Here is a 26,405-nt window from a genome sequence, read left to right as displayed (position 1 = left end):
AGGTCAAAGGGTCAAAGTTCTTGATATCCAATGAAAGGTCTTGTCATAAGGATTAAATATGTGAAGTATGAAAGCCTTAGCCCAAGCCTTTAAAAGTTATAGTCAAGGTTTGTTTCTTAGAAGTAGGTCCAACTCCAATGGTCAAAACTATTGGTATACAGTGAAAGGTTTTCTCACAAGGATTACATAATTATGTGAAGTATGAAAACCCTAGCCCTTTCCGTTCAAGGGTTATGGCCAAGGTTAAAGTTTTTTCATACTTACGGAAATCTCAAAGGTCAAGGCCAAAATGTCAAAGTTTTTGGTATCCAGTGAAAGGTCTTGTCACAAAAATGCATATGTGAAATATGAAAGTCCTAGTATCTATCGTTAAAAAGTTATGGCCAAAGTAAAAGTTTGGAATTTTGTGGAAAAGTGAGTCCAACTCCAAGGTCAAATTTGGTAGTACCCAAAGAAAGGTCTTGTCACAAGGAATACACATGTGAAATATGAAAATCATAGCTCCACTAAATCGAAAGTTATGGGCAAGGTTCAAGTTTTTGCGGACAAACAGACGGACAGACAGAGAGACAGACAGACGGACTTCTACGTTATCACAGTGAGGCAAGAATAACCGCGCCTACAAAACTCGAATTAAAAATGTAATCGAACTGTTTATCAGATATGTATCCCTTGTAATTTGCAAGCTGAGAGAGATGTAAATACTGAATGGACATTTAGTTTTATATAATTTCTTAAACCTTGTTTAAAATTTTCAATAATAAATAATATCAATAAAGAAAAACAGGACCGCACAATTAATGAATAAAGTCACAATTTTAAGTGACTATAGATATGTCATTTTCAACCTCCTTCCGTAATATATAGATAAGTTCGTACAAATATCTTCATTAGCAGTAGTTTTGATAATCCTAATTCTTACTTGTTCCAACCCGCATGCTTGTGTTTAAGGTAAAACCTGCACCATACGTATTATTTACTACAGGATGATCGTAATAAAAGTCAAAATAATAACAACAGATAAAATTCATTTGCAAAGTTTATTCTACATGATACATTCTAGGCTTACACACAGCAAATTTCTACATCAATTAACATTTAGATAATTTTTATGGACGGTATATCGATAATAATATGAAAAAATTAATCATTTGCGTTAGATGTAATTTAGACAACATAACTTGTTGAATATTAGGTTCTTAAACATAAAATCGGGTGTTATATCGAGAGAACTCGCCATTTGGTGCAAAGGCCAGAATGTTGACAAAGATCTGATGTTGGGAGGCATCTGGTGTCCATTCAAAATGTACTTCTTCTGCCAGAGTGGATATGGGTGATTGAAGATCGGAACTTCCAGCGCTGGAACCCACCGAAACTTGGTAGACCGTGGCACCATATTGAGAGGGTACGAAAACCTTGTTCCATTGTATTGAAACATTCCCACCAGATGAAGTAAAAGATGCTGACTCACCTATGGAAAACAAACTTGGGTAAATACCGGTATACACAAAAGAAACTCATCAAAATGATTAAAGATTACATGTATATAAATTACCCTGTAAGCCTGGTGGTCTGTTGTCCAGAATGATAGAAGAATTCAATATTTGACTTCGGTATCCACCGCCATTTGCTGCGCGAACGTCTACATTAATGATGTCTCCGGCTTTTGAATTCTGTATTACGCGTGTTGCACAATTCCTTAGACCAACCGAATTCCATGGCGCAATGACTTTTCCATTCTTTCGTACCCGAGTTTCATAGGTGGATATTCCACCTTCATCTTGAAATCCATTCCAGAAAAAGTCGATACTTGTCAAGTTTTCTTGCAAAGGGATTGTCGACTCCTTCCTCAAAAATGTATTACGGTTACTTGAATAAAATGAAAGGGAGGCACTTTCGATCTGTGGTGATTTATGGTAAATTTTGAAAGGTCCTGCTGTCTCTTCGGCTTTAAGCTGGACGTTATTTATGCATTGAACGGTAACATATATTGTTGTTCCATGGGGGAATGACAGGTTTGACAATTTACATTCTCTGTTATCAGGACTAGTTTGCCAACGTCCCGATAATGCAGAAGCTTGGGAATGACCTGAAACAGAATAAAACTTGCATTTGATAGTACAACTACTTTGAATCATCAGCTCATTTACTAAGTATATTATAGATATTTATACATACCAACAGAACAATAACAAGATAGAAGATAAGATTCCTCCTCTGTAACATTCCATGTCACTGTAACTTCAGTGTGGTTTCTGATCGTCCGAGTCGACTCTGCATGTATGGTGGTTGTATCATTTTCTGCAACACCTTGATCAGTGTTGTTAAGAAATTCCAAATCCTGTCCTATTGCAAAGTTTCGAACATCGACATTCAAAATTTTCAAAATAGGGGCACTGTGATCTAAAGTTATTTCATGTTGAAACATTGACGATAAACCAGCATAGTTTCTTGCGATAGCTGTTAGATGGATTCGACTGCCATGTGGAGCATCCGTATGTATTAAACCGTGATTGGATTTCGAGAAAGGAGACAATAATCTCACTTGATATCCTCCTCTGGTTGTTCCAGCTCCAACTAAAACGTTTTCAACACCACTTTCCGGATCGAAGATGAAACTGCAGACGGACACTGTTCCAGGGTTTATTTGACGAACAATTAATGGATTTGTACTGACTTCTGACAAATTACAATGTTGAAGACGTACTGAAATACTTTCATTGGGTATATCCTTTCGACTTACCACACTAAATCTTAAGTTGACTGGGCCATCATTGCTGGACAAAAACTCGTGTTCTGCAGAAGTACTCGAATCAGCAGTTTGTGACATGTACAGTAGCATTGTTCTATTTCCAATATGCAACTTGAGGGTACTAAGTTGTAACCTACCAGGTAACTTGATTATAATTTTGTAAATATCATCCTTTGTAGCAGTAAAAACACCATTCACCACCTTTTTCTTCATGTTATAAATGTCTGTATGACTCGTAATTGAGGACACTTGAAATTCAATTTTTTCAAACGATTTGCACTTTATTCCGACAGGTGGAGTGTTATCTATTTTTATTGGGTTTGAATGTACATATTGAGAAGGATGATCCATTGCATCGAATGCTCGAACCCGAGTATGATAACTTCTGTTGTGCTGCAAACTTATGTTATTGAATGTGTAGAAAGTTGAAATGGAGGCTGATTTATCTCTCTGGATTACTGTTCCGTCATCTTCTTCATAAACACCTACCTCATAGAGTTTAATCGACGACTGATGATCTTCAAAGCCATGCCATGATGTTGCAACAGAAGAGTTTAAAGACTGATATAAAATATTTCGAAAATGTTTGGTGTTATATACAATACCAGATACAGGGTAATCAACATCATGAAGTATTCCATCTGACATTGCCGCGGTTTCCAGTCCCAGATTATTTATCGCAAAAATTGTGAAATAATAAGTAGTTCCTGCTATCATTGTTTGATTAACGTCTAAAGAGGTAGATAAATGGACAGATCTTCGTGTTATGAAGTCATCACCTAATAATAAATAAAAATACATTTATTGAGGTCGATAAAAAGTAAACTAAAAGTATAATGGAATATAGAAGAAGAATAAAGATGTACCATAAGGTCTTGTTCCACCACTTATATCGTAGTTTACTATGTGTCCCTGTCCTTCCGAGAATAGTTTTTGCCAACATACTTTAAACTGTCTTAAAGTACCAATGAAATCGACATCATTTCTGCAGTTATCCACTGATTCAATCACTGCTCGACCAAGTCTTATCTGTGGAGGAGTAAAATCAATCAAAAGAGAGTTTGACGTGAATATAGCAAACTCAGACTCGGAGACCCACGCTCTTATATAGAGAATATAGTGCTGTCCGTGTTGCAGTCTTTTGTGGGGTGGCAAACAATATACCAATTCGTGACTGATGCCAATATCATGCCATATACTTTCTGTAGCTGCGTCAAATATTCCACTTCCTGGACTTTCCCCCTTTTCACCAAGACTCCATTCATAGCGCATCACTGTTCTTAACGATCCTGCTTCTTTCTCCCAAAATCCTGATATACACGAGGAACTGGCAGACATTGTTAAGGGTTTTGGCGATAACCCAAAATGAACCATCACATTAAGACTCGCATTTGAAACATTTTGTAATTCTGTGCAAGGTGCATTGATTTTATTTAAACACTTTTTACCTACTACTGCACAGGTACAGTCGTTATTGCAGTAATGAGAGACACAGGAATGACGCTGAATTGAGAGATATCCCTGTGTATTATATTTATTGTTAGACACAAGGACGACAGACACCTTTTCCGTTTTACTTTTCAGTCCTACATTATTTGTTCCAGTGACTGATAATATGATAACGTCATTGCTGTTAAGTTTCTTTGATAAGTTCAATGACAACACTTGCTGAGTTCTGTCGCTGTGCTGCACAGAAATCAAACCATTTGACAGTTCATTCCCAGAGTATGATTTACTAACACTTACAGTGTAGTTTTGAACTCCTGATTCATTATCCACAAAACCATACCACGCTAGGTGAATTGTAGTAGTCGTCCCATTATTGTGCCATGACATTGGATTCATGAAACCCCCAAGTGATGGCGGAGAGGAGTCAATAAGGAGTGAACTTGATGTTGCAAATGTGCAAAGACCAGCGCCATTACAGCTAGTTACCTTAGCGACATAGGAATCCCCATCTCTGAGAAAGGTTTCATTTGAAGATTTGATTGTAATCTGTGTTTGACAACCAATTTCATTCTTTTCAAACATGACATGCCCATTGCGACTGCTCATCAATACTATATGGTGCTTAATGATGGAACTCTCCATATCTTGAAAAAGCCATCTAATAGTAACCAAAGAACCGTCAAACTGCGTTCCGTTGATGAGTGATAGTCCATGTGCACCTGTGATGAATTCTGGATTCTGGACTAAAACTGGAGGACTTGGATCTACCTGGAATTTTGGAGAAGTACGCTCTGTCACCAAGCCAGCTTTATTAAATGCGCGAAGTGTTAGGTAGAGATCGGTTGAATGAGGAAGATGAAGGCCTGTCCTTGTCACCCGGTTCGATAGCATTATATTTTCAAAAGCTACGATCTGACAGTATCCCGGGGAAGTTCCCAGACACCATTCAAAATGGTCAATGTCAGAATGTGGGTCCACAAACCCAACCCAAGATGCAGAAATAGAGTTACTAAAAAGAAGAAGGTATGTAATTAATTTCAAATTAATAACCATGTTTAAGGAGTAAAGCATCACTAAAATTTTATTTCAAAAATCTTTAAAACATCCATGTTAAGTCATGGTTTAATAATACCGTAAATCTGGAAATTTTTACGTCGATTTTATTTTGCGAATTCGGATCAAAATGCTGTTGATTAATTTTTACGTTTCAAAATTTTGCGAATGACCACTGTTTCGTGCACATTTTGAAAAGCCCATAATAGCTCTTAGTTATCAGTCCCCTATCGGTAAAACCGGAGGGGACTATAGGTTTCCTCTGTCTGTCTGTCCGTCAGTCTGTCCTTCTTGATTTTCCGCACTTTTTTTAAACGCTTGCAGATATTGAGCTGAATTTCGGTTTGTATCTTGATAAGTTACAGATCAAGTTTGAACTTCGTTTAGCTTCATTGATTTTTGACAGAATTATGGCATTTTTAATTTTTCCATAATGGTTTAAGATCGGGTTCTGTTGTGCTAAATTCAGAGGGTCAACATAAATTACAAGGCGAGAAAAGACATTGAAAAAATGAAAAGAATTTTCGTCCTTTTGTGGATTTCTTTTATTAGGTTAAAGGCATTCACATCCTCAAAATGAAGCAGTTTTACCTTGGTCATAACTTTTGAATTTATAAAATGAAATCTTAAAGAAAAAGGGGAACTCGGTAGGGGACATGTATTGCTTAAGCAATACTCTCAGAATGCTTGTTTTATAAGAGTTTTATAAAAAGTTTGCATAGAAAAAAAAATAAGATGTTTTTACATATATAATAATTATGAGCTAATGTCAGTATCTCAATGCTGGAAACATTAAAAGAAAAGTCTTAGAGATCTATTAAATAAAATTTTGGGTGTGCCATTCCTCCATTAATAGTCAGATGAATAGATTACATACTTATAAGGCATAAAAGGTTCGTGTTGGTCGCTAAAACCGACATGGATCAGTCCAGGGATTGGAGGAGAATTGTCCATGATCACCCCGTCTGACGATACACTAGTACACAATTCAGCATGGTTACAAGCTTTGACGGTGGCAAAGTATTTAACACCAGGTTCAAACATGCTGTTCCAAGTAAAATCTGGAAAGAATTTGTTTTGTATAAAATAAGAAGTTTCACAATTTTATTGAAGACCAAATACTGATACTCGTAGATTTCAGTTTAAGCCTCCTCTCCCAGAACCCATATTTTTAACTGATATAGGACTTATTGAACACGAATCTCTGATTGACCTCACAGATCAACACTTTCTTCTATCTACTGACTAAAATCTATTCCATGAATATAATCATAATTTACTTATGTCAACCAATATTAAGTTGAATCTTTGCCAAAGTTTTAATTCCATAAGACAGAAATGAGATAATCGTAATATTGGTATGTTTGTGTTATCTTCAAGAATACAGACATTTTTCTATTGTATAAAACATTAAATTACAGTTAAGATGTACATAAAGATTAAATGCAATTAAAAACTGCAATTGTGTAAAATCAGTAGAAAGGTTTCTTTCCCAGTTTATATGAAAGAATGGTGACACATGAAAATGATTTCCGCAAATGTATAATAATTTTAAAAATCAATATATTTCAACGGTAATCATATTTCGTTCAAACAATTCTTATTACTGCAGTAATCTATTTTTAAAAAGTCAGATATGTAATGCCAATGCCTTTATTATCTTCCTTGCAAAACTTACTCGTTAAAAGTCCTACATTGCTGGCAGGAAATACATCAAAGAGAAACGGCTGTGTTCCTATACCTACTTCAAAATACTGAATTCCGGTGTGAGAATCCAGAAAACCTGACCAGTGACACGCGTACTTCCTAGTATCATTTTGAAAATCAACATCGTCCTAAGATATAAAGGTGTACCAGAAGATTATTCTTTTAATATGTATTAAATCAAACATCAACAATCAAATATTAAAAATGTAAATATACAAGAAGCATTACTTTTTCATCTAAAAAAAAAAAATCCTTGTAAGAATTTTTAAAAATCAAATATAACGATCTGTAATCAAAAGTTAAAATACTTTGATACAATATAGTGAAAACTTTAATACTCTAGTAAACTATAGTTTACTACAGTACTTTTCTGCTGATGTAACTATTTTTTTAATGAAACGAACCGTTAGACCATCTTGTACAAGGCCTTCATGAGGCGGAGTTCGATCAAACAGGAATGGTTCAGACGCAGTGATCACATTCAGGTCTGCATGGTTTACAACCTGTAAAAATATATTAAGATACTTACTAAAACCTCCTTGCCAAAACCTTCAACTGATTTTTTTTTTGCTATCAATACTTCTTACTGATAACCTTAAGTAAAATGTACACCTTTAGCAATATATAATACTGATATCCATCAATCATGAATTCTGGTAGTTGAATTTCAGCAAACTCTCCATCCACAGGGTAGAATTCCAGAATATCTGTAGAAACATTACTGGAACCAATACCCATCAAAATCTGCTTTAGACCGCTTTCGTTGTCCCCGAATCCGTCCCAGTGTACAAAAATATCATTCGTGGAAAGCGTTGCAGTTTGTGATTTAGGACTTCCGATGAAGATCGTACCAATGTCAGGAGGGGTCACATCTAAGGTCTTTCCCGGAGAGGAAACGACTGTCACATGACCAGCTCGATCAAATGCTGTTTAAAAATGATAGTGAGTTTGATTATGTGAATGTACTGTTAAATCAATATTGTGTATATGGTTATAAATGTAATTAACATTACCTTTTACTGTAGCAAAATACGTCATTCCGTTCGTCAGGTTCAAGTTTGGAATAAACACTGATGTCTGTAACCCAACGTTTCTGGACTGTAAAATATCCTGCCCTCTTGGAAAGGAACCTGCCAACATGATTTTACATTTTAGTACTATATTATAACTTTTTAATATTTACTTATTTAGTTGAGAGAGAGAGAGAGAGAGAGAGAGAGAGAGAGAGAGAGAGAGAGAGAGAGAGAGAGAGAGAGAGAGAGGGGGAGAGAGAGAATTACCTATACAGAGGTCATATCTTGCAATGCCAGGTTCAATATGAGAAATTTCTACTCCAATATCTGAAAAGCCTGACCATTGTATTTCTAATTCCTTTTCGCTTGTAACAAATTCTTCATTGCTACTTAAAATCTTAACTTCTCCGCCTTTCGGAGGCGAATTATCAACAATAAATCCATTCCCACAGAGGGAAATATCTTCACTCTTCACTTTGTTTTCAGAAGTAAAATTCATTCCTTCAGCAAAGACACATATGAAATATTTATGATTGGGTGGGAGTCTTTGTGTATTAAATCTTCCTATTCCATCTGTTGAGGTTACTGATTGAAGACAATCCATATCACTTTGACAGGAGACTTTTTGTGATAATTGTTTCGTGGTGAGATACCAGGTAATGGACTTTCCAGACGCCCCACTTAAAAATCCGTATATTTTCCTACCAGGTGGTGTTACGTCAACCTCATTTTCGTGCAGCAGTTGTAATTTATCTCCTAAGAACTGACTGTTTGCAAGTCTTAAAATATCCTGAAGATTTACAGAGCTAGAGTCTATTTCGTATAAAGTAAGCGCGGAAAATTCATTTGGATTTGACAACATAGTAGGACTTGTACAGGTGTTGATTGACTGTCCTGTTTTACAAAGTCCTTTGATACAAATTTCCATTCTTTTGTGTCCATAAACAGGTAAGTGAAATGTTAAATTGCCCTGTAAAAAGAAAGAATTCGATAGTTAATATGATACAAGAGTATAATTCACGATCATTGAATACAACTAATTCTTTCTTCAGGAAAGTGCATGCATGCTGATTATTATTGCATTGCTTTAGAAAGGTTTTTGTGTTACAAATGACAAATGAACCCAAAAGTAAGAACAGAACAAGTTGTCCTGTATTTCCCAGAATATAATTTTTGAGATAAAAATCTGAAAGGAAGATGATAAAAAATACTTTAATTGAGCTTAATCTATGTGCACTTACATTAAGACATCCTTTCCTAGAATAAGGAGAAAATAAAATCCATGACGTCAATTGATTTTGTGGCACATTTGTATCAAGTAAGGCCGCTGCATATCCCAATGGTTCTCCAGATAACCCACACTCATATGCACTAAATTTTACTTGTACATCTACAACTCTTGTTTCACCTTCATTCATTTTCATAAAAGCCTCCGTCTCATTTATAGGATAACTTCCTTCTTCAACAGTGACTGCTTCCGTGAATTTGCCTTGTAAGCAGACTTTCTGGAAACATGGTTGAACTAATGCATGGTAAGTTTGGAAATTTTGCAAATGCAATCCAGTAAACTGGAATTGTGAATCGCTACTTATGTCTTTGAGCGGTTCCACAATTGTACTGGACCCGTCTTTGTTTATTTTAAACAAACCACATTTGTAATGAGTGATAAAGTTTGCAGTCTCATTATTTACAGTCCAAAAAACTTCGAAAGAATGCTTACTTTTCTGAAATTGTTTTCCTTCCTCGCAAGAGGAAATGGAGACATTACTTAAAGCGGTGGTATTCAAAATATGGAATGTAGGGTAGGAAATAATTGGAATGAATTGATGTCGAGATTTATCAATCCAAACCACATCTTGGCTGGTTACCGGGCTTCCGTCTGTTAAAATTGTGTAGACCTGAATCTCCCGAAGAGCGCTGACTACTGAAAATGTTCCTTGATTTTTATTTAAAATAATTGGAATACGATTGTTGCGTCTCATCCTACAGCTAGTCCCACTATGAACAACAAGCGAATTTGATATACTTGAGTTATCTATTACGGTAAATCCATTTGAAATAATCAAAGTCGAGTGAAGCCCAACAGTAGCGCGTGCTATAGTATAGTATTTCTTGAAATGCAATAGATTCAAATTGTAAATGCACTTCGTATTTTCTGAAATGTTCCGAAAAGATACGATATCTGCAGATTCTTTAGTTGAACCAATGCCAACTTCTAAAGAAATATTTTGAATATGCCATATGCCTTTCCAGTCAAAGCATACTTTGTTGGTTTGGAATATGAAGTCAACATCCTCTCCTTCTAGAGAATTATTTGGAAGAGTTTCTATGATTGTCCCATTTGTCGGTGGATACCGAGAGGGTAAGAGAAAAGATTCAGATCGAACTTCGAGAAAGTGGCCTGCTATGTTATAAACATATAGTTGGAAGTAGAATCTGGAATTACTATTGAAATTCATTTTGAAGATACGATTAATTGAGTACTTGAAGCAAAAAGAAAGATTTCTTGGACACTGTTCCTTTATCTTGGCTTCCAGATAAGGCGTCAGTATCTTTCCGGCACTTCCTGCAAAAACATCAACAATTATATTTTTAAGCCCCATCAAAAAGTGTATTATAATAACAATAAAAAATCAGTAAAGTAGTTTTTTTCTTACCTAAGCGGAAAAGAATTGAATCCATTGACTCCTTCTGTTCGGCTTCGAGAAATGTATCACTGTTCCATCCAACAACGATATCGGCAGAATCTTGGAATACAACAACATTCCCTTTGTATATAGGTGGTGTTTCGTCAATGATAAGTGGACCAAAAGTCACAAGCGTTTTCAGATCAGCTTTGTTTATTACTTTGAGAAATAGATAAAGTGGCAAACCAGTATCTAAGCCTGCGTGCATGATATGAAACTCGTCAATCTTATGAGAATCTGAGTACGATATCAAATCAGGAAATGAAAAAGAACTTGCAGTTGAACCAAATCCAACCTCAACATTATGTATCTGAGATTCCTTTTCTTCCAACTTCCAGGTCATTTTGATTTTATCGGACGGAAGATAAATAAACCAGTTTTCCGTATACTGTGAGAGTTTGCTACACATGGTTGCAGAGTATTCAGAATGATTTGCGTATAGATTACTTTTTGGAAGATAAGCTATAAGTGACATAGAAAGGTTACGACTACATATTTCGAGACATTTCTCAGTAGTCTTAAGCTCGTAAGCTGTTAGATTTTGCAGAATATGCCAAGCTTTGTTGTCGTAGCATCCAATAACATCCTTCGCTTTTGCAGATTCTAGAACAACATCGGTAACAATTACTTTGGAAGAGTCTCGAGTCACTCCATCAGAGCATGCAACATCGGAAGGTTCCAAAGCGTTATTATATGCAATTACGGACACAACATATAGACCATCGTTAGGAAGACTTATACTTAAAGATTGTTCTGTAGACTCATGGATGCTAAAATTCTTTGATAAATCATGAGAATATACACCCATCTCTCCTTTTGTGAGACAGTGATCGCTGATACCTATCCTGTATTTCATTATCCCACTTTCATGATCTATGAATCCGTCCCATCTAGCATTAACAGAATTTCCACTTGTGTAGTCAATATCAGGGGAACCTTGAGGTCCCTCGTAAACGACACCTTTATGTGGAGGAGAATCATCCGAAAGGATATCCACGTGTTGTATACTAACTAACCTGGCTCCATTTGTTACTTTAACTGTAAAATGGTATTCTCGGTTGTGCAGACCAATATGTGTGTTGTTCTTTATAAGATGGTTGAATTCCACTCTATACATAGAGTGTTCACAAGGTCCCACACTAGGACAATAGCAGTCCACAAGAGCTTCGCAAGTCTGAAATTGATGATGACAAGACAGTTACTTTTTTATAACTAAAAGCTAATTGATTTACATTCAGAATAAAGGAAAACGCAGTTACTCTACCTTATTTCCTAAAGTTTGCACTGCAATGGTTTTGTATGCAAGTTCTTTCCCTCCGAGGGACGTGCCAAGGAAGTATTCGATTGAATAAAGGCCACTGTGTGAGTCAAAAGCTTGGAACTCTAGGGTCATTTTTGACAGATCGGTGGAGTTATGAACAAACAGTTGTCTCACGCCATCCTTTTTCAGCCAGATATCCTCAATATCAGGTACACTGGAATCGACATGAAAAGTGATATTTTCAGAAAGCGAATTATTCATCAAATCTTTTGAAATCACGGTGATTGTGTGAGTTTCTCCATCTTTCAAATCAAGATCAACACATAAAGATTGGGTAGGAAAGCGTGGTACCAAAATGTATGAGGACATTCTTTTATTTTCTTTAAACCATGAGTAATGGTATGATACTATTCCGAAAATATTGGTTGTTCCAGATATCGGTAAAATTCCGCTCTCTTGTTCGTACACGCCTTGATATATTCCATGATAATCCTTTTGCATTTTGCGTAGGAGATTATATCTCAGGTTGTACGAATTGTAATATCGGTTTTCCCATGAAAGACAGCTCTTTCCATTATTTGTTTGCCAGGTGTAATTGGTTTTTGAGCTTGCTGTATATACCTGGAGCCTTTTTTCGCCATTGATTTTAATTTCGGAGGAATTATCGAACATAACGAATCTTCTAGCAGATTTCACATTTCCAGCATGATCCAACACTTCCAGAGAAATGCCAAAAAGGGCTGGTTGGTGAGGCAGTGTAACACTGAATTCAGCATGAGAAATATTGAAAGTCTGAAGAGCTTTTTCATCCATGGAAAGTGTTTGGTTGTCAACCTCTTTTGTTTCATGGATGCTAATGGAAAAACTCTTAATGCCTGATGCTTGGTCGGGTCTTCTTGGAAATGGATCATTCCATCCTTCAATTTTGATCTTCAAAGTAGGATCTTTTGTCAAGCGACCGAATATAAATTGTATTGGCTCTTGTCCTGGACAAGTCGAAAGTTCACTACAGTGCTTTGGTGGGGAGGAATCGAAAAGAAGGCATACATCATTTGACTCAGTTACCCTGTTGTAACTGACTGCAGGGTACACTTTGTTACTGAAGTCTTTGTACTTCATGTATCCCCCACTCTCAGCTTTATACGATAAACAGAGCCTAGTCAAATAAATATAATTATGATTGAAATGAAATTAATATCAAAAAATGCAAACACTGTTAAATCATTTATAAAACAACTTTTACACAACCTTTGTCCATTGTTTAAGAACCATGTTGATTGATTGGGAATGACATGCCTACACTCTATAGGATGGTCTGACTTTGGATGTAAATCGTCCATCTGTGTATTGCATTTTGATTTGTCTGTCATCTGTTCTATATGCAAGGTAGATTTTGCTCCTGAGAAGAGATTATTGAACATATGGAGATAATGAACAGTATTCAAGATCAAAAGTCCATAAAACAATACAAAATAGGAGCAGAGCAAACAGATCTCCAAAACATCAGAGGTGGGATCAGGTGCCATGGAGGAGTGAGCATCTCATGATATCAGGATATCAAAATGGTACACAGAGCAACTGACAAATTTCATTTATAGTGTTTTGTAAACACATGTGAAAAAAGATTTACGTAGTAGATTAACACTAAGAGTTACATTAAGTGAATATTTGAGGTGTTCCACTTATGTATAAATTTTTCTTGCATGTGTCCCCCTAATAATCAAATTTAAAAGAGGTACAAACCTCATAAACACTATTCAGAATTTAAGAAATTTCGTTTATTTTATTTGTATGCATTTATTCAAATCTGCTTTCTGTGTTATGATTTTTTTTAAAGAATCCACTGAATCCACTGAATTGTACAGCTGATTTTAATCTAAGAAAGTCATGACCATACAAATTATATGACTTATGGCGACAACAAGCTATTAAGGTCAAAAATAAAAATCGTCCTGCCAACGTCTTGTATAAAAATGAAATTTTGATCATATGATTATTCATTCGACGACATACCTTGAGTGTCAATTAATAAAAGTATTTTTAATGAATAACTTCTCTGAAAAATATAAGATAAATAGGCATTAAAATCGTCTAAATGTGTAGATTCACTTACTTGTTAAATCCTCCTTATATACTTGGACTTCAGCATGGACAACACCAAAATGAGACTCGCTGATACGAATTGGTTTGCTGGGAAGACTCTTTGGTGTTTCAAATAACATGACAAAATTAAAAGACAGCGATTTTGGTTGAAAGTTGATAGATGTTGATTCTTCATTTTTGCACTCTCCATGTGAGGTTGAATTACCCATCTCACCTTTGTTACTTTCAGCACCCAATCGACAAGTAAGAATCTGCGGCTTTTTGGACACTAACCAATAAAAATTTGAAATATTTATTGTCAAAAAATTAATTTAAATTAAAGCAGCAATTTCTATTTTTATCGGCGTAAAGAACTTATCTTTTGTGTTTTTTTAATCCTAAGGCCGTTAAGGACTTTTTTTCTCAATATAAGTCGTTAAAAAAGTTGACAACCGCATTTCCAGTTGCCCCGTGTAAAAAATTCTTAAAGTTCTGATGCGACTGGTCACCTTTAAATCATCTCATAATTAACTTACACTGACAACGAGCCGGATCAGAAGATGACTTTAGGAAGCCATCGCTACAAACACAGTGTTTTGCCAAATTTCCTGCGCATGTGCCAGGCCAACACCAATTCTCCTTCCATGAACACGTAGCTTGAAAAAAAAAATATTAATTTTTCTCTTACAACTGAAATTTTTTAAAACATGTATCAAGTACATTAAACATGTAAAAAGTAGAATTAAGAAATGAATTTTATGCTTAATGAAAAATAAAGATAATGAAGACAGAAGCAGTCTAGAAAATAACTTCCTCCCTCTTAAAACAAGCCAGGAAACATTCAAATCAAACAAGGAAGACCCATCAAAGGGGGACTCCTGGTTAAAAAAATGAGTAAAAATGAAGATAATGCACAGTGATCGATCTAAAACAAAATCTATAAACAATACAAATAAATAGAGCATATGACACAGGCTCCTTCAAATCCCTGATGTAAGATCAGGTGCTAAGGAGGGGTAAGCATCCCCTTGGACCTGTCATATCCTCTGTGAGTCCTATGTATTGATCAGGTAGGTAACATTAAGTATTCAAAAATGTAGAGAAAAGAAACACAGTTACAACCCTTAAAATATTGATTTTATAAGTAAATAACAAACAAGAGGTCCATGGGCCACATCGCTCACCTGAGCACTTTGGCTAGGAAAAAAGAAGAAATTAGTTTATTAACGAAAAATTTAAGCCCAAAAGTATTCCCAACCATTTCTTTAAGGGGAGAGGGTATGATTTGCACGAACTTGAATCTAGACTACTCAAGAATTCCTCCATATAAATATGATCAATCATGCCTTTGCTATTCTTGAGAAGATTTTTTAAAAAAATTTCCTATATATTTCTATGTAAAACTTTGATCGGCCATTATGGCCCCGCCCTACCCCCGGGGGTCATTATTTGAAAAAAACTTGAATCTACACTACCTGAGAATGCTTCCATATATATACGATCAATCATGGCTTTGCTATTCTTGAAAAGAAGATTAAAAAAAAATCTTATATATTTCTATGAAAAACTTTGATCGGCCATTATGGACCCGCCCGACCCCCGGGGGTCATGATTTGAACAAACTTGAATCTACACTACCGGAAGATGCTCCGTATAAATATGATCAATCATGGATTTGTAATTCTTGAGAGAAGATTTTTAAAGAATTTTTCCATGTATTTCTATGTTAAAATTTGGTCGGCCAATGTGGCCCCGCCCTGCCCCCGGGGGTCATGATTTGAACAAACTCGAATCTACACTTCCTGAGGATGCTTCCATATAAATATAATCAATCATGACTTTGTTATTCTTGATAAGAATATTTTTTTTTAAATTCCTATATATTTCTATGTAAAACTTTGATCGGCCATTGTGGCCCCGCCCTACCCCCCGGGGTCATGATTTAAAAAACTTGAATCTACACATGTACACTACCTGAGGATGCTTGCATATAAATATGATCAATCATGGCTTTGCTGTTCTTTAGAAGAAGATTTTTAAAGAATTTTCCTGTATATTTCTATGTAAAACTTTGGTCGGCCATTGTGTCCCTTCCCTACCCCCGGGGGTCATGATTTGAACAAACTTGAATTTACACAACCTGATGATGCTTGCATGTAAATATGATCAATCATGCCTTTGTTATTCTTGAGAAGAAGATTTTTAAAGAATCTTCCTGTATATTTCTATGTTAAAATTTGGTCGGCCATAGTGGCCGGGGTCATGATTTGAACAAACTTGAATCTACACTACCTGATGATGTTTCCCCATAAGTTTCATCTTTCTTGGCACAGTGGTTCTTGAGAAGAAGATTTTTAAAACATGCCACCAAATTTTTCACTATTTCTCAATTATCTCCCCTTGAATGAGGGCGTAGCCCTTCATTTGAAGAAACTTGAATCCCCTTTACCTCAGAATACTTTGTGGCAAGTTTGGTTGAAATTGGTCCAGTGGTTCTTGAGAAGAAGTCGAAAATGTGAAAAGTTTAAAAAACAGACAGACGGACAGACAGCTAGACAGACGGACGCCGGACAAAATGTGATCAGAAAAGGAAACCCCTCTAAATTTATATACCTTCGCAAACTTTCTTATTTGAAGTAGGCCAGTAAATAGAATACTCAGGTGTTGACTTTTCATCCTGACATTTTGTACATTGATAGTCATCAGTGGTGGTACAAGTCGTAGATATACAATGTTTCGGAAGATGGCAAGCTACATAACCAGAAGAAAAATTCATTATATTAGCTTTGTTTTATACTTTTATATAACAGGCACAAGGTTTGGTCATCAACCTCGAAAGCAACGTACTGTACATAGATCTGAAGATGAAAGCCTAATTTCTGTTTGGAAATCGTTTCCTTGCTTAGAAAATAAGACTGTAGTACCTACTAGTATATGTGTCTTTCAATAACTTACAATTGCAAAGTTTCTGTTTATAAATAAAATTTGTGGTAATATTCACAAAGGATTTGTACTTACCGTGTAATTCACACATAAATGGCCTTTCACTTGAACAAGACTCGTCGTTCCAGGTCCAGGAATGTTCACTTCGAAGCTCTATGCAATCTTCGTTTCCATTGCTATTGCTTGGTTCATCTGTTTTTACAAGAAAATTATATGAATATCTTCAGCATAGTGCTATCCCAATTTTCTACGATTATAATTTTTTTCGGATACAAACACATAATTACGTATAACGCTCTATTTCATACGTGAATCCCAGTTCGAAAAAGAAATACGATCTCCCTCGTCCCAAACCCAGTGTCTTTTTCTGGAGAGATCATTTCCTCCGGTCCAGAGATGTCCACTTCTGGCCAAACCTAGAAATACCAAACTTCTGCTGCACATTATAATCAAAAGAACACAACAGACCACAAAAAAAAATTGAAATGGAATTCAATGTTAGCTCAACATGCCGACCAGAGGACCTAATAAATCAGTTTCTTTTTTATTCTAATTTTAAAAACCATTCTACATTTAGACATGCTGCGGTTTTCAATTTTCGAGATACACTTTGTATATCAACGACCTTTATGAATCGACGTCTTTTCCTGAATTGTACTGAATTCAAAGACACAAAAGAGTTTTACACCTGCCTTATATTTCAATACATGTGTTTTGAGGAAAAAACTGCGCATCGATTGCATACTGAGATACAATTAAACGTTAAGCTCTCACAATTTTGTAGTCAAATATCATTTTGCCTGTTTAATTACCGAACGTTATCTTCATAATTTACAGTTGTGTTCTCATTTCATAATGAAGATTCAGAAAAAAATAAAGGTAAACCTTATCAATGTACACTGTACTCCTAAAGATTATTTTAACTGTAAATGTATTATCGTAAAAAAAAAATACATTATTTAATACCTTGTATGTGGTTTTGTTTAGACCTGTCTCTTACACCTACAAGAAAACCTCCATGTCCTCGACAAATGCCTCGAGCCGTGTACCAGTTGACTGACATTCCAGAAAATTTCTTGTAACAATAATCATTATGCTGGTAACTCCAACCCGATTTACACACAAAATTGTATGCTGTACCTGAAAATGCATATGAAATGTCATTTTTTTTAACTTCGTGCATCTTACGTAAAAATATCTAGAAGAGAAAATTTTGCTACCAGAGTTGAAAATGACCAGTTTCTCGTTGAATTAAAAGGTTAAAAACTACATGTAATTAGAAATAAAGATATTTCGAAGTATTTTAAAGCAAGACATATTTCAATGCAGTTTTAGAAATCTAATTATGAAGTAAAATGCATTTTATGTTAGTACTTTGATATTTCAATTTCAGAATGGGATCAATTTTATTAATAAATTTTTTTTATTTCAGCGAAAAGTATTATATATATCAAATTAAAATGAGACACACGCTATTAACAATTTTACAACTTACATGATGCAAAGAAGAAACAGACAAATAATAAACAGTTCCACATTTTCTTCTTAGTCCTTTTTCTACATTTTTGTATGGACTCCTCTATCACCAGTAACCTCTGCAGAGTATATATGAAAGGTCGAAGATAACGAAATTTAATCCCAAAAATGACCAATAGAATTTCGAGAGAAAAAAAATCGAATATCCTTCCTGGTTGTCTTTTACACCGTTTACACAGATATTACACAATGAAATGTTTACACAGTCCACGTTTCTTGATAGCAAACCGTGTAGAGACCACTTTGAATAATTTCAGATTAACAAATGTCTTTTAGAGTTTATCTGAAATGTTTTAAATGAAACGACTCTATGTATATACTTAAAAGAGATAAATATTAAACTTGAAAGATTAGAGTTCAGTCAAATGACAAGGGCACTGAGAAATGAATTTGATTTTCGCAAAACACTTATCTCTTATATATTTCTGGTGTTTTTTTTAATCACTGCTAATTAGACTATAATTTAGATATAATTTAGATATTATTCCGAATTAAACTATTCTTCTACTCGTATTTCATGACAATCTTTTAGCTCAACTGCATGAATCAGTGAAAATTTATACAATAAGAAATTAGAGTCAATGTGGACGAGATTTCAATGAATTCATTTGTAAAACAGGTTCAACATTCAATAAATAACATAGTTTAAGTCCTTGTAACCATGAACAAAAACCTCCAGCATCTTTGTATAGGGATGCTTCAAAGACACTCATATAATGCACTTCCCTTGACATCGATTTTTTTTCCACTAAGTTCTCCTTTGATTGTTGGAGTAAAGAAATCTCACCATGGCTAAGATCTTGGAAAAAGGCTAAGATCTGTAAACTTTCTTTTTTCTCAAAATTTCATTCATTCTTTAATGAATGATAAATAATTGACAACCCAATCTTGTGTTTTTGACGTTAGATAACGTGACGCTCTTAAAGAACGGGTAATAAAATATGTTATAAAATAAAAAGTAATAAATACATGTATTTGCTCTTGAAATTTAAAACATAGAAAATTGAATATATCTCCCGTATATTCATTATTTTTTGTATAAATCCTTTGTATGCGTCATAGTTTGTAGTATTCCATAAAAACAAGGAAATTTCGTTATTTTTGGCCTTATGAGATGCCCCCTCTGGAAACAAGGCGATAGAATTTTGTGGTTCTTACATATAATGTACAATATAGTATTGCTCATCATACATTATAGTTTGAGCAAAAAGTCTATTGTAGTATTTGTATATTTTGTATTTAAATATACCTGGGCGGTAGATTTTCCTTAAACTTGGCACACTGAAGTAAATATAAGTTATACATGGTTTAAGAATTAAAAAAAGTTTCTCTATTGTAGTTTTCGCACAATATAACCCAAGTCGGCCCCCTTAAATTTCTCTTCCTACATGTACTTATCTCAGATTAGTAAGAATACACAAAGACCCTTATCGCTAAAATTAAGGAAAGCAATCGATATTTTCTTGAATACTTAATTTGTGAGATTCACTTGTCGTTGGAAACAAGATGTGTTTGTAAACCACTATGCACCCGACGGCAGCAAAGTTCGAAAAAGCTATTTTAGCATATAGGTCACAGTCAAGGTCACTAGGTTATTGACCTTGGTTTCATTCGAAAGAACTTGATTAGTGGAGTATACATACCAAATATGAAGTCTCTATCTCTCATGGTTCAAAAGTTCTGTTGAAGGTTCAAAAAAGCTATTTTTAGCATAAAGGTCACAGTAAAGGTCACAAGGTCATTAACCTTGATGTCATTTAAAAGAGCTAAATGAGTGAATTATGTATACTAAATATGAAGTCTCTATCTTTTATAGTTCAAAAGTTATGGCGAAGGTTAAAGTTTGCAGAAAAAAAGCTATTTTACCATATAGGTCACAGTCAAGGTCACAAGGTCATTGACCTTGGTGTCGTTTGAAAGAACGTAATGAGTGGAGTATACATATTAAATATGAAGTTTCTATCTCCTGTGGTTCAAAAGTTATGGCGAAGGTTCAAGTTTGAAGACAAACAGACAGACAGGACAAAAACAAATATACGCCCCGGATCTATCGATCCGGGTGCATAAAAAAATTACACATAGTATATATTGGAGGTTCTATATTTTATCTTTAAAAAAGAAAGAACGTTTAAGAATTATAGCTTACGATACTTTGAAGCAGGTCAGTGTAGATAATAAAAGGAATGCTCTGATAAGATAAATTGGTGTTTTTGACCAAAAAAAATGGATTTCGTAAAAAATAGATCCTGTACGGACCAGATAGAAAGTTGCGCATTATCATCGAGCAATGTGCTGAATGGAACTACTCCCTCTATGTACATGTAGGCTTAATAAATTACGAGAAAGCCTTTGATAGTGTTGACAGGGAAACGATATGGAAACTTCTGCGACATTACGGAGTTCCTTGTAAACTGGTAAATATCATCCGTACCTCTTATGAACACCTGACATGGAGGGTCATACATGGAGGACAACTGACGGAACAATTCGAAGTAAAAACAGGAGTTCGTCAGGGATGTCTTTTGTCACCCTTTCTGTTTCTTCTTGCAATAGACTGGATAATGAAATCATCCACAGACAATAGAAGAAATGGATTACAGTGGACACCACAAATGCAAGAGAAAATTACAACAGTGGAGGAAACAGCACAGATAGGACTTAACATCAATATCGAAAAAAACAAAGATCTTAAGCGCAATCACACCATCAAATGCTCCGTTAAATATAAAAGGTTAGGAAACAGAGGAAGTAAAACACTTCACCTACCTTGGCAGTATAGTGGACCAACAAGGAGGAACAGAAGCTGACATAAAGGCAAGAATAGGAAAGGCAAGAGTAGCTCATTCCTGCAACTTGGAAACATCTGGCTGGAAGACCAAGGGAATAAGAACATGCACCAAAGTCAGGGATTTTAACACCAGGCTGTGCTTCTCTATGGTTCAGAGACATGGAGGATGATCGTTGCCACAACAGGATCCAGACATTTGTCAACTCTTGTCTGATGAGATGGCCCGACAAAGTAAGTAACACCAATCTGTGGCAAAGAACAATCCAAGACCCTATAGAAGCAGAAATAATGCAGAGAAGGTGGAGGTGGATAGGGAATACTCTACGCAAGCCACATAAAACATCACAAGGCAAGTCCTATCCTGCAACCCCCAAGATAAACGTAAGAGAGGGAGGCCAAAGAACACCTGGCGGAGAGATTTTGAGTCAGATGTCAAAAGAATTGGGAAGAGCTGGAAGGGAGTAGAATGCATTGCTTAGGATAGAGGGGCCTGGAGGGATCTTGTAATCTGCCTATGCCCCGAAAGGGGTAGCAGGCATAAGAAGTAAGCAAGTAAACAAAATTTACCATTTCTAAACGCGGACTTTAATCACAATTTTTAAAAAGATCCATGCAAGGCAGGCACAAGATATTCAAATCTAAAATAGTGATCATCTTTATTTCAGACTGTCTCAAGAGTAAAATACATAAATACATGAAACTTTAAAAAATGAAATAAATATAATGTAAATGGAAATTTAAGTACATTTGCTAATCAAATGGTTTCATCAATGAAATATAGTCAATGATAAATGATAAGAATTTATTTTCATCAAAATGAAGATGTAGGCCTCTCAAGATAAGTCACCTGCTGATACCTTTGATCTTTGTCACGTGATAATGCCCATGGTTTCTGCTGAGTAAGTTACATGTAATTATGCTGCAAGGTGTGGTGCAAATGTAGAAAAAAATTATCATTGTTTCATTCGTAGCTGTAGTATATTCGTAACAATATTTTACTAGTTGAAAAACATTTCAATTATTATTCACCGTGCACTTTTACCACGTCATCATTATCTGCAAAATTACTACGATTTCTTTTATATCTTAACCACTCCGAGGGCGGGAAGTATCCATTGTAATCTCCTTATATATTACCATGAATTATCAATTATCTAATGAGAAATGATAATGAAATTAAAACATAAAAACAACGATTAAAACGTATTTTAAAGCAAGTTTTTAAATATTTTACTCATGATTTTATATGTTATCATTTCAGAATTATTTAACTGAACTAATAAAAAAGAACAACGCCTCAATACCCCATGTGCAGTTTCCAACACAACCACAAATCGATTGGCCGTATCCTTGGAGACCTGTCAAATCAAATTGATTGTCAGTTTACTGTATATATATTTATATGAAAATTGGCTAACATGAGTTCTATTTCATCAAATGGAATGAAACTTCACAATTCGACAAAATAAATGTTTCTATTTACGAAAATTTGTTAATATTTTATCTTGTAATAATAAAAAAAAACGATGAGGAGCATTGTCTAAGCATTTTTTGAAGGAATCTTGTATTTGACGCAGGAGAATGTTTTGCATAACTTTATCAATACAAATTGTTCAAAAAAGGTTAAAGAAAATAGACTAGAAACTTTTTATTATTTTTTTTTTGAGCTAGAAACATACGTTTTCCTACTTTCTCCCAAATCTTGGTGAAGTGTTCAATCAGAAAGTTGTAAGATGGTCGGAAATTTTTTTCTTTAGTGCGAAAGGCTTCTGAATGCATAAAAATAATTCAGTGAAGAAAAAGTTTGTCTGTGTTACTTATCTCCTCGTAAAGTAAGCATATCTATTTATAGATTATAACTGAATGCTCAACTGGACACGATCCTCTTTTCAATTAAAGTTCCACGAAGACTGCATATAAGTAAAAGTAAATGAAAGTATTAATCAAAACGGCTGAGTTGACGACAGGTAAGTTACTTTCTAAAGTGCCACAGGATTTTAGCAGCATTAAAATAGGATAATCCCCAGCTCTTTGTATACTAGTACTCGTATATATTGTCTTCTACAGTTAAAGTAAGTTTAAATTTCTTTAAACTGTGAATGTCAAGTTATTATATTTTTTCTAGAAAGTAAAAGGACAAATTTTATTAATAAATATCCACCACTGAAAATTATTTATACACGTCAGAAGTATTCTGATAAGGATATAATTATAATCCTCTTATCCGCTGCATTTAAATCGACCAGCGAGAGCTGGCGCGGATCTAGCAATTCCGGCAAGATCGGGTTGCATAGCTTGACCCTTACTTAAATTTCAGCAATGTGGGAATCTATCATTCTCACAAGGACAATAGCTTGGTTTTTAGTTCACTCGAGGCTGCGGAATCCCTGGCAGCTTCCTTTTGTTCTGTTTGGACTAGCTTCGAAATCCTCTTATTTCTTATTGAGAAGAACCAATATTTTTTTTCATAAATCGAAAAAAGAAGTAATCGGAAAGCAAGCTGCGGATATATCAGTGCACACGATAATGGTTGTTTGTCACCAAAAGGTTAATGTGATTGATCGAAAAATAAGAACATCCAGGGTTTCTAAAGAGAAGACCATTTGATTCTCAGAGGTGGCCTGACAAAATATTTCGAGTCAGATTATTCAAATTCATACCAGTCATAAACAGCTATTTTCAAAATGATCAGTACTTAATCACTGGGGAAAAGATGATTTTCTCTAGACCTTTTGAAGTTAATTTTGTTTTCTTCAACGTATTAAATACACATCATTATTCTTAACATTGTTTTAATGTCGTATCTATTGATCATGAAGGGAACTATATTTTCTCAGAGAAATTGTGTGAAGAGTACCTCGCTTTAGTAATATATCTGGAATAGTTTAGATAATATGCACTGATAGAATATATTTTAAAACAAAGGTTGACAAGCAAATAAAAAGGGGACGGGGTCAAAGACAGTTGACGGTTTAGAACAGAGTAATTATCTTTTAACTTTTGGAGAGGACAGATTAATATAATATTTATTTTAAAAATCTGCCAGTCGCCCACCTCAAAATCAAATAGTTCTTCCAAAATCACGACTGATAAATTTTACTTATGAATCTTCATAAATTTTGACGAGTTGTGAGTAGCAAATTGATATTGGTAATCTAATTCCGAAGATATCGTTAAAAGTGAGCACACCGCGGTACTTGTATCAACCTGGTGATTTTAGGATGTTAAACCAAATGTGTATTATATGGAATATTTTGAAAGAGTTTTAATGCAAAATGATAATTTATCTTTTTGTTGAAACAGTAATTGTTTTAGATTAGACTGGTGTTTTCGATATGTCTGCTTCACCATCGACTCTTCTTCGCGAGGAGGGCAATAAGATCTACGAGTCGGCATATGTGTATGGGATTGGCCATGTTACCCAAATTGACAGACTTCAAGGAGCAAGGAACTTGTATCAGAGGTATGTAACACCACAACCTTACCTGATACGCAAACAGCACCAACTACATGTATAAACATCTGTATAGTAATAGTTTTAGCCCCTAATCTACATGTACCCCTCCTCTCTTTTCTATGTATTTTGAAAGTGTACGACCATCAAAAGGGTAAGCACCACTCCTCACCCTCCGAGAGTGGTACACAGGTAATGTTAGTCCATAATTTTAATAGGGATAGATCAAAGCCGGTCAGTTAGAGACCAATATTGAATACACGGTACAGTGGTAAACTATAAAGCACATCACAGATTTACCTGGTAAGGCATTTTCCACAACACAACATCTTGTACTATCTCCATCAAAGGGGAAATGCAGTTGTGAGACCCAGGCGGTGGTACTAGTGAAGAAATTTCCCCAGGATATCTATCACGGTAAGCAATCTATATCAGCTTAGGTGTTCGGGACCGAATCTCGATTGGACTAAGGAATTATTTTAACCGTTTCCAGAGAACAGTGGTAGAAGGAGATTTTTCTGCATTCATGTATTCCTTTTCTTCAGACTTAATTCTTGGGTCTATTCTATTCCTTGCCTCTATTAATTAATGATTTGCCGGTATGTGAAATCAGCCAAATCACAAATTAAGCTCTTTGCATGCAAAACTGTCATCTTAATTAACAGACTACATATTGCATGTTCAGGTAAAACTGTCATCTTAATTAACAGACTACATATTGCATGTTCAGGTATTAGGGACTACCACCTAAGCCTGATATATGGATTTTGATACATTTATGTCGGATAGCCTGTAGTTGGTGTTAGTACATAGCCTGGGTACAAGCAAAGCCAATCATAGCTCTTGGTCCTCTACATTTCATATCAACAGGAAAGAGCGGACAGCTTCGATCAGCAGCATACAAGGCTGTTTTACGTCCACAGCTTGAGTGTGCTGTCAGCGTTTTGGAACATCACTTAGGTAGTCTTTCCAACCAAAAATGAGGCAATACAATTAAAAACTGCACGGTAAGGTGTCAGTCTACAGTAGAACAGCCAATGTTTGTAGTATGCTGCATACCCAGTATGCAATTAATAAGAACTGATGCCTGTATTGTATTCGTGTACAAGATCAAACATGCGATCTCTTCAGTTTTCCTTATCCTCCTTGTAGCACTACTCAGTATTCTCATTCCCTCACCTTTCAAACCACCAAATGTCTCTTTCTATACACATGTATTCCAATAACATATCGGAAATGCTTGGCAGTTGTCTCACTATCTCAGATACTGAGTAATGAAAATTTGAGGTCAGCCAACAATTATCTCAGACTATAGTTAAATAAAATTACTTTTACTACTTTTTAATTGTGAATTCTGTTTTTCTACACTTTATCGTAACTAAAATCGAAATACTATTTTACTTGTCATTTCAGTGTTTTTTCTTATTTCTACTTTTTTCTTTTTCCAATTATTATTTATTTCGACATTTATTCAAGTGCATGTATAGGCCTTTGTACTCTTATATCAGAGTGTAGGTTTTACTGTAGAAAGACGAATATATCATATTATCTTTACAAAAACAAAACAATAAGTAAAAATCTATTAACTAATCCGTATTTTAATGTTTTAGGGCCTTTGATGCTGATGGAACTGATAATGACAAATGTTCAGCAGCCAAAAATCTGGCTCTTTGTGAATGG

General features: G+C 35.0%; 1 protein-coding gene across 1 annotated transcript; it reads right to left on the bottom strand.

The window, feature by feature from the left end:
• Positions 1-1,123: 1,123 nt before the first annotated feature.
• On the bottom strand, positions 1,124-18,629 carry LOC134279902 (uncharacterized). Its single transcript, XM_062762320.1, has 21 exons — positions 18,443-18,629; positions 17,914-18,087; positions 17,256-17,363; positions 17,023-17,139; positions 16,618-16,755; positions 14,541-14,660; positions 14,036-14,293; positions 13,171-13,321; positions 11,926-13,078; positions 10,632-11,835; positions 9,216-10,540; positions 8,242-8,944; positions 7,975-8,091; positions 7,574-7,887; positions 7,366-7,464; positions 6,933-7,089; positions 6,132-6,315; positions 3,619-5,210; positions 2,179-3,531; positions 1,556-2,089; positions 1,124-1,471 (listed from the first exon to the last, which is right to left on the bottom strand). Exons 1-21 carry the CDS (start codon positions 18,483-18,485, stop codon positions 1,200-1,202), a joined length of 10,116 nt encoding a protein of 3,371 aa, XP_062618304.1. The 5' UTR covers positions 18,486-18,629; the 3' UTR covers positions 1,124-1,199.
• Positions 18,630-26,405: the final 7,776 nt, after the last annotated feature.

Source organism: Saccostrea cucullata, unplaced genomic scaffold (assembly GCF_032062105.1).
Source record: "Saccostrea cucullata isolate Sc308-1 unplaced genomic scaffold, CSIRO_AGI_Scuc_v1 ctg15832, whole genome shotgun sequence".
Lineage (NCBI taxonomy): Eukaryota > Metazoa > Mollusca > Bivalvia > Ostreida > Ostreidae > Saccostrea > Saccostrea cuccullata.
The sequence above is the reverse complement of the archived record's forward strand: the minus strand, read 5'-3'. Positions and strand labels throughout refer to the sequence as shown.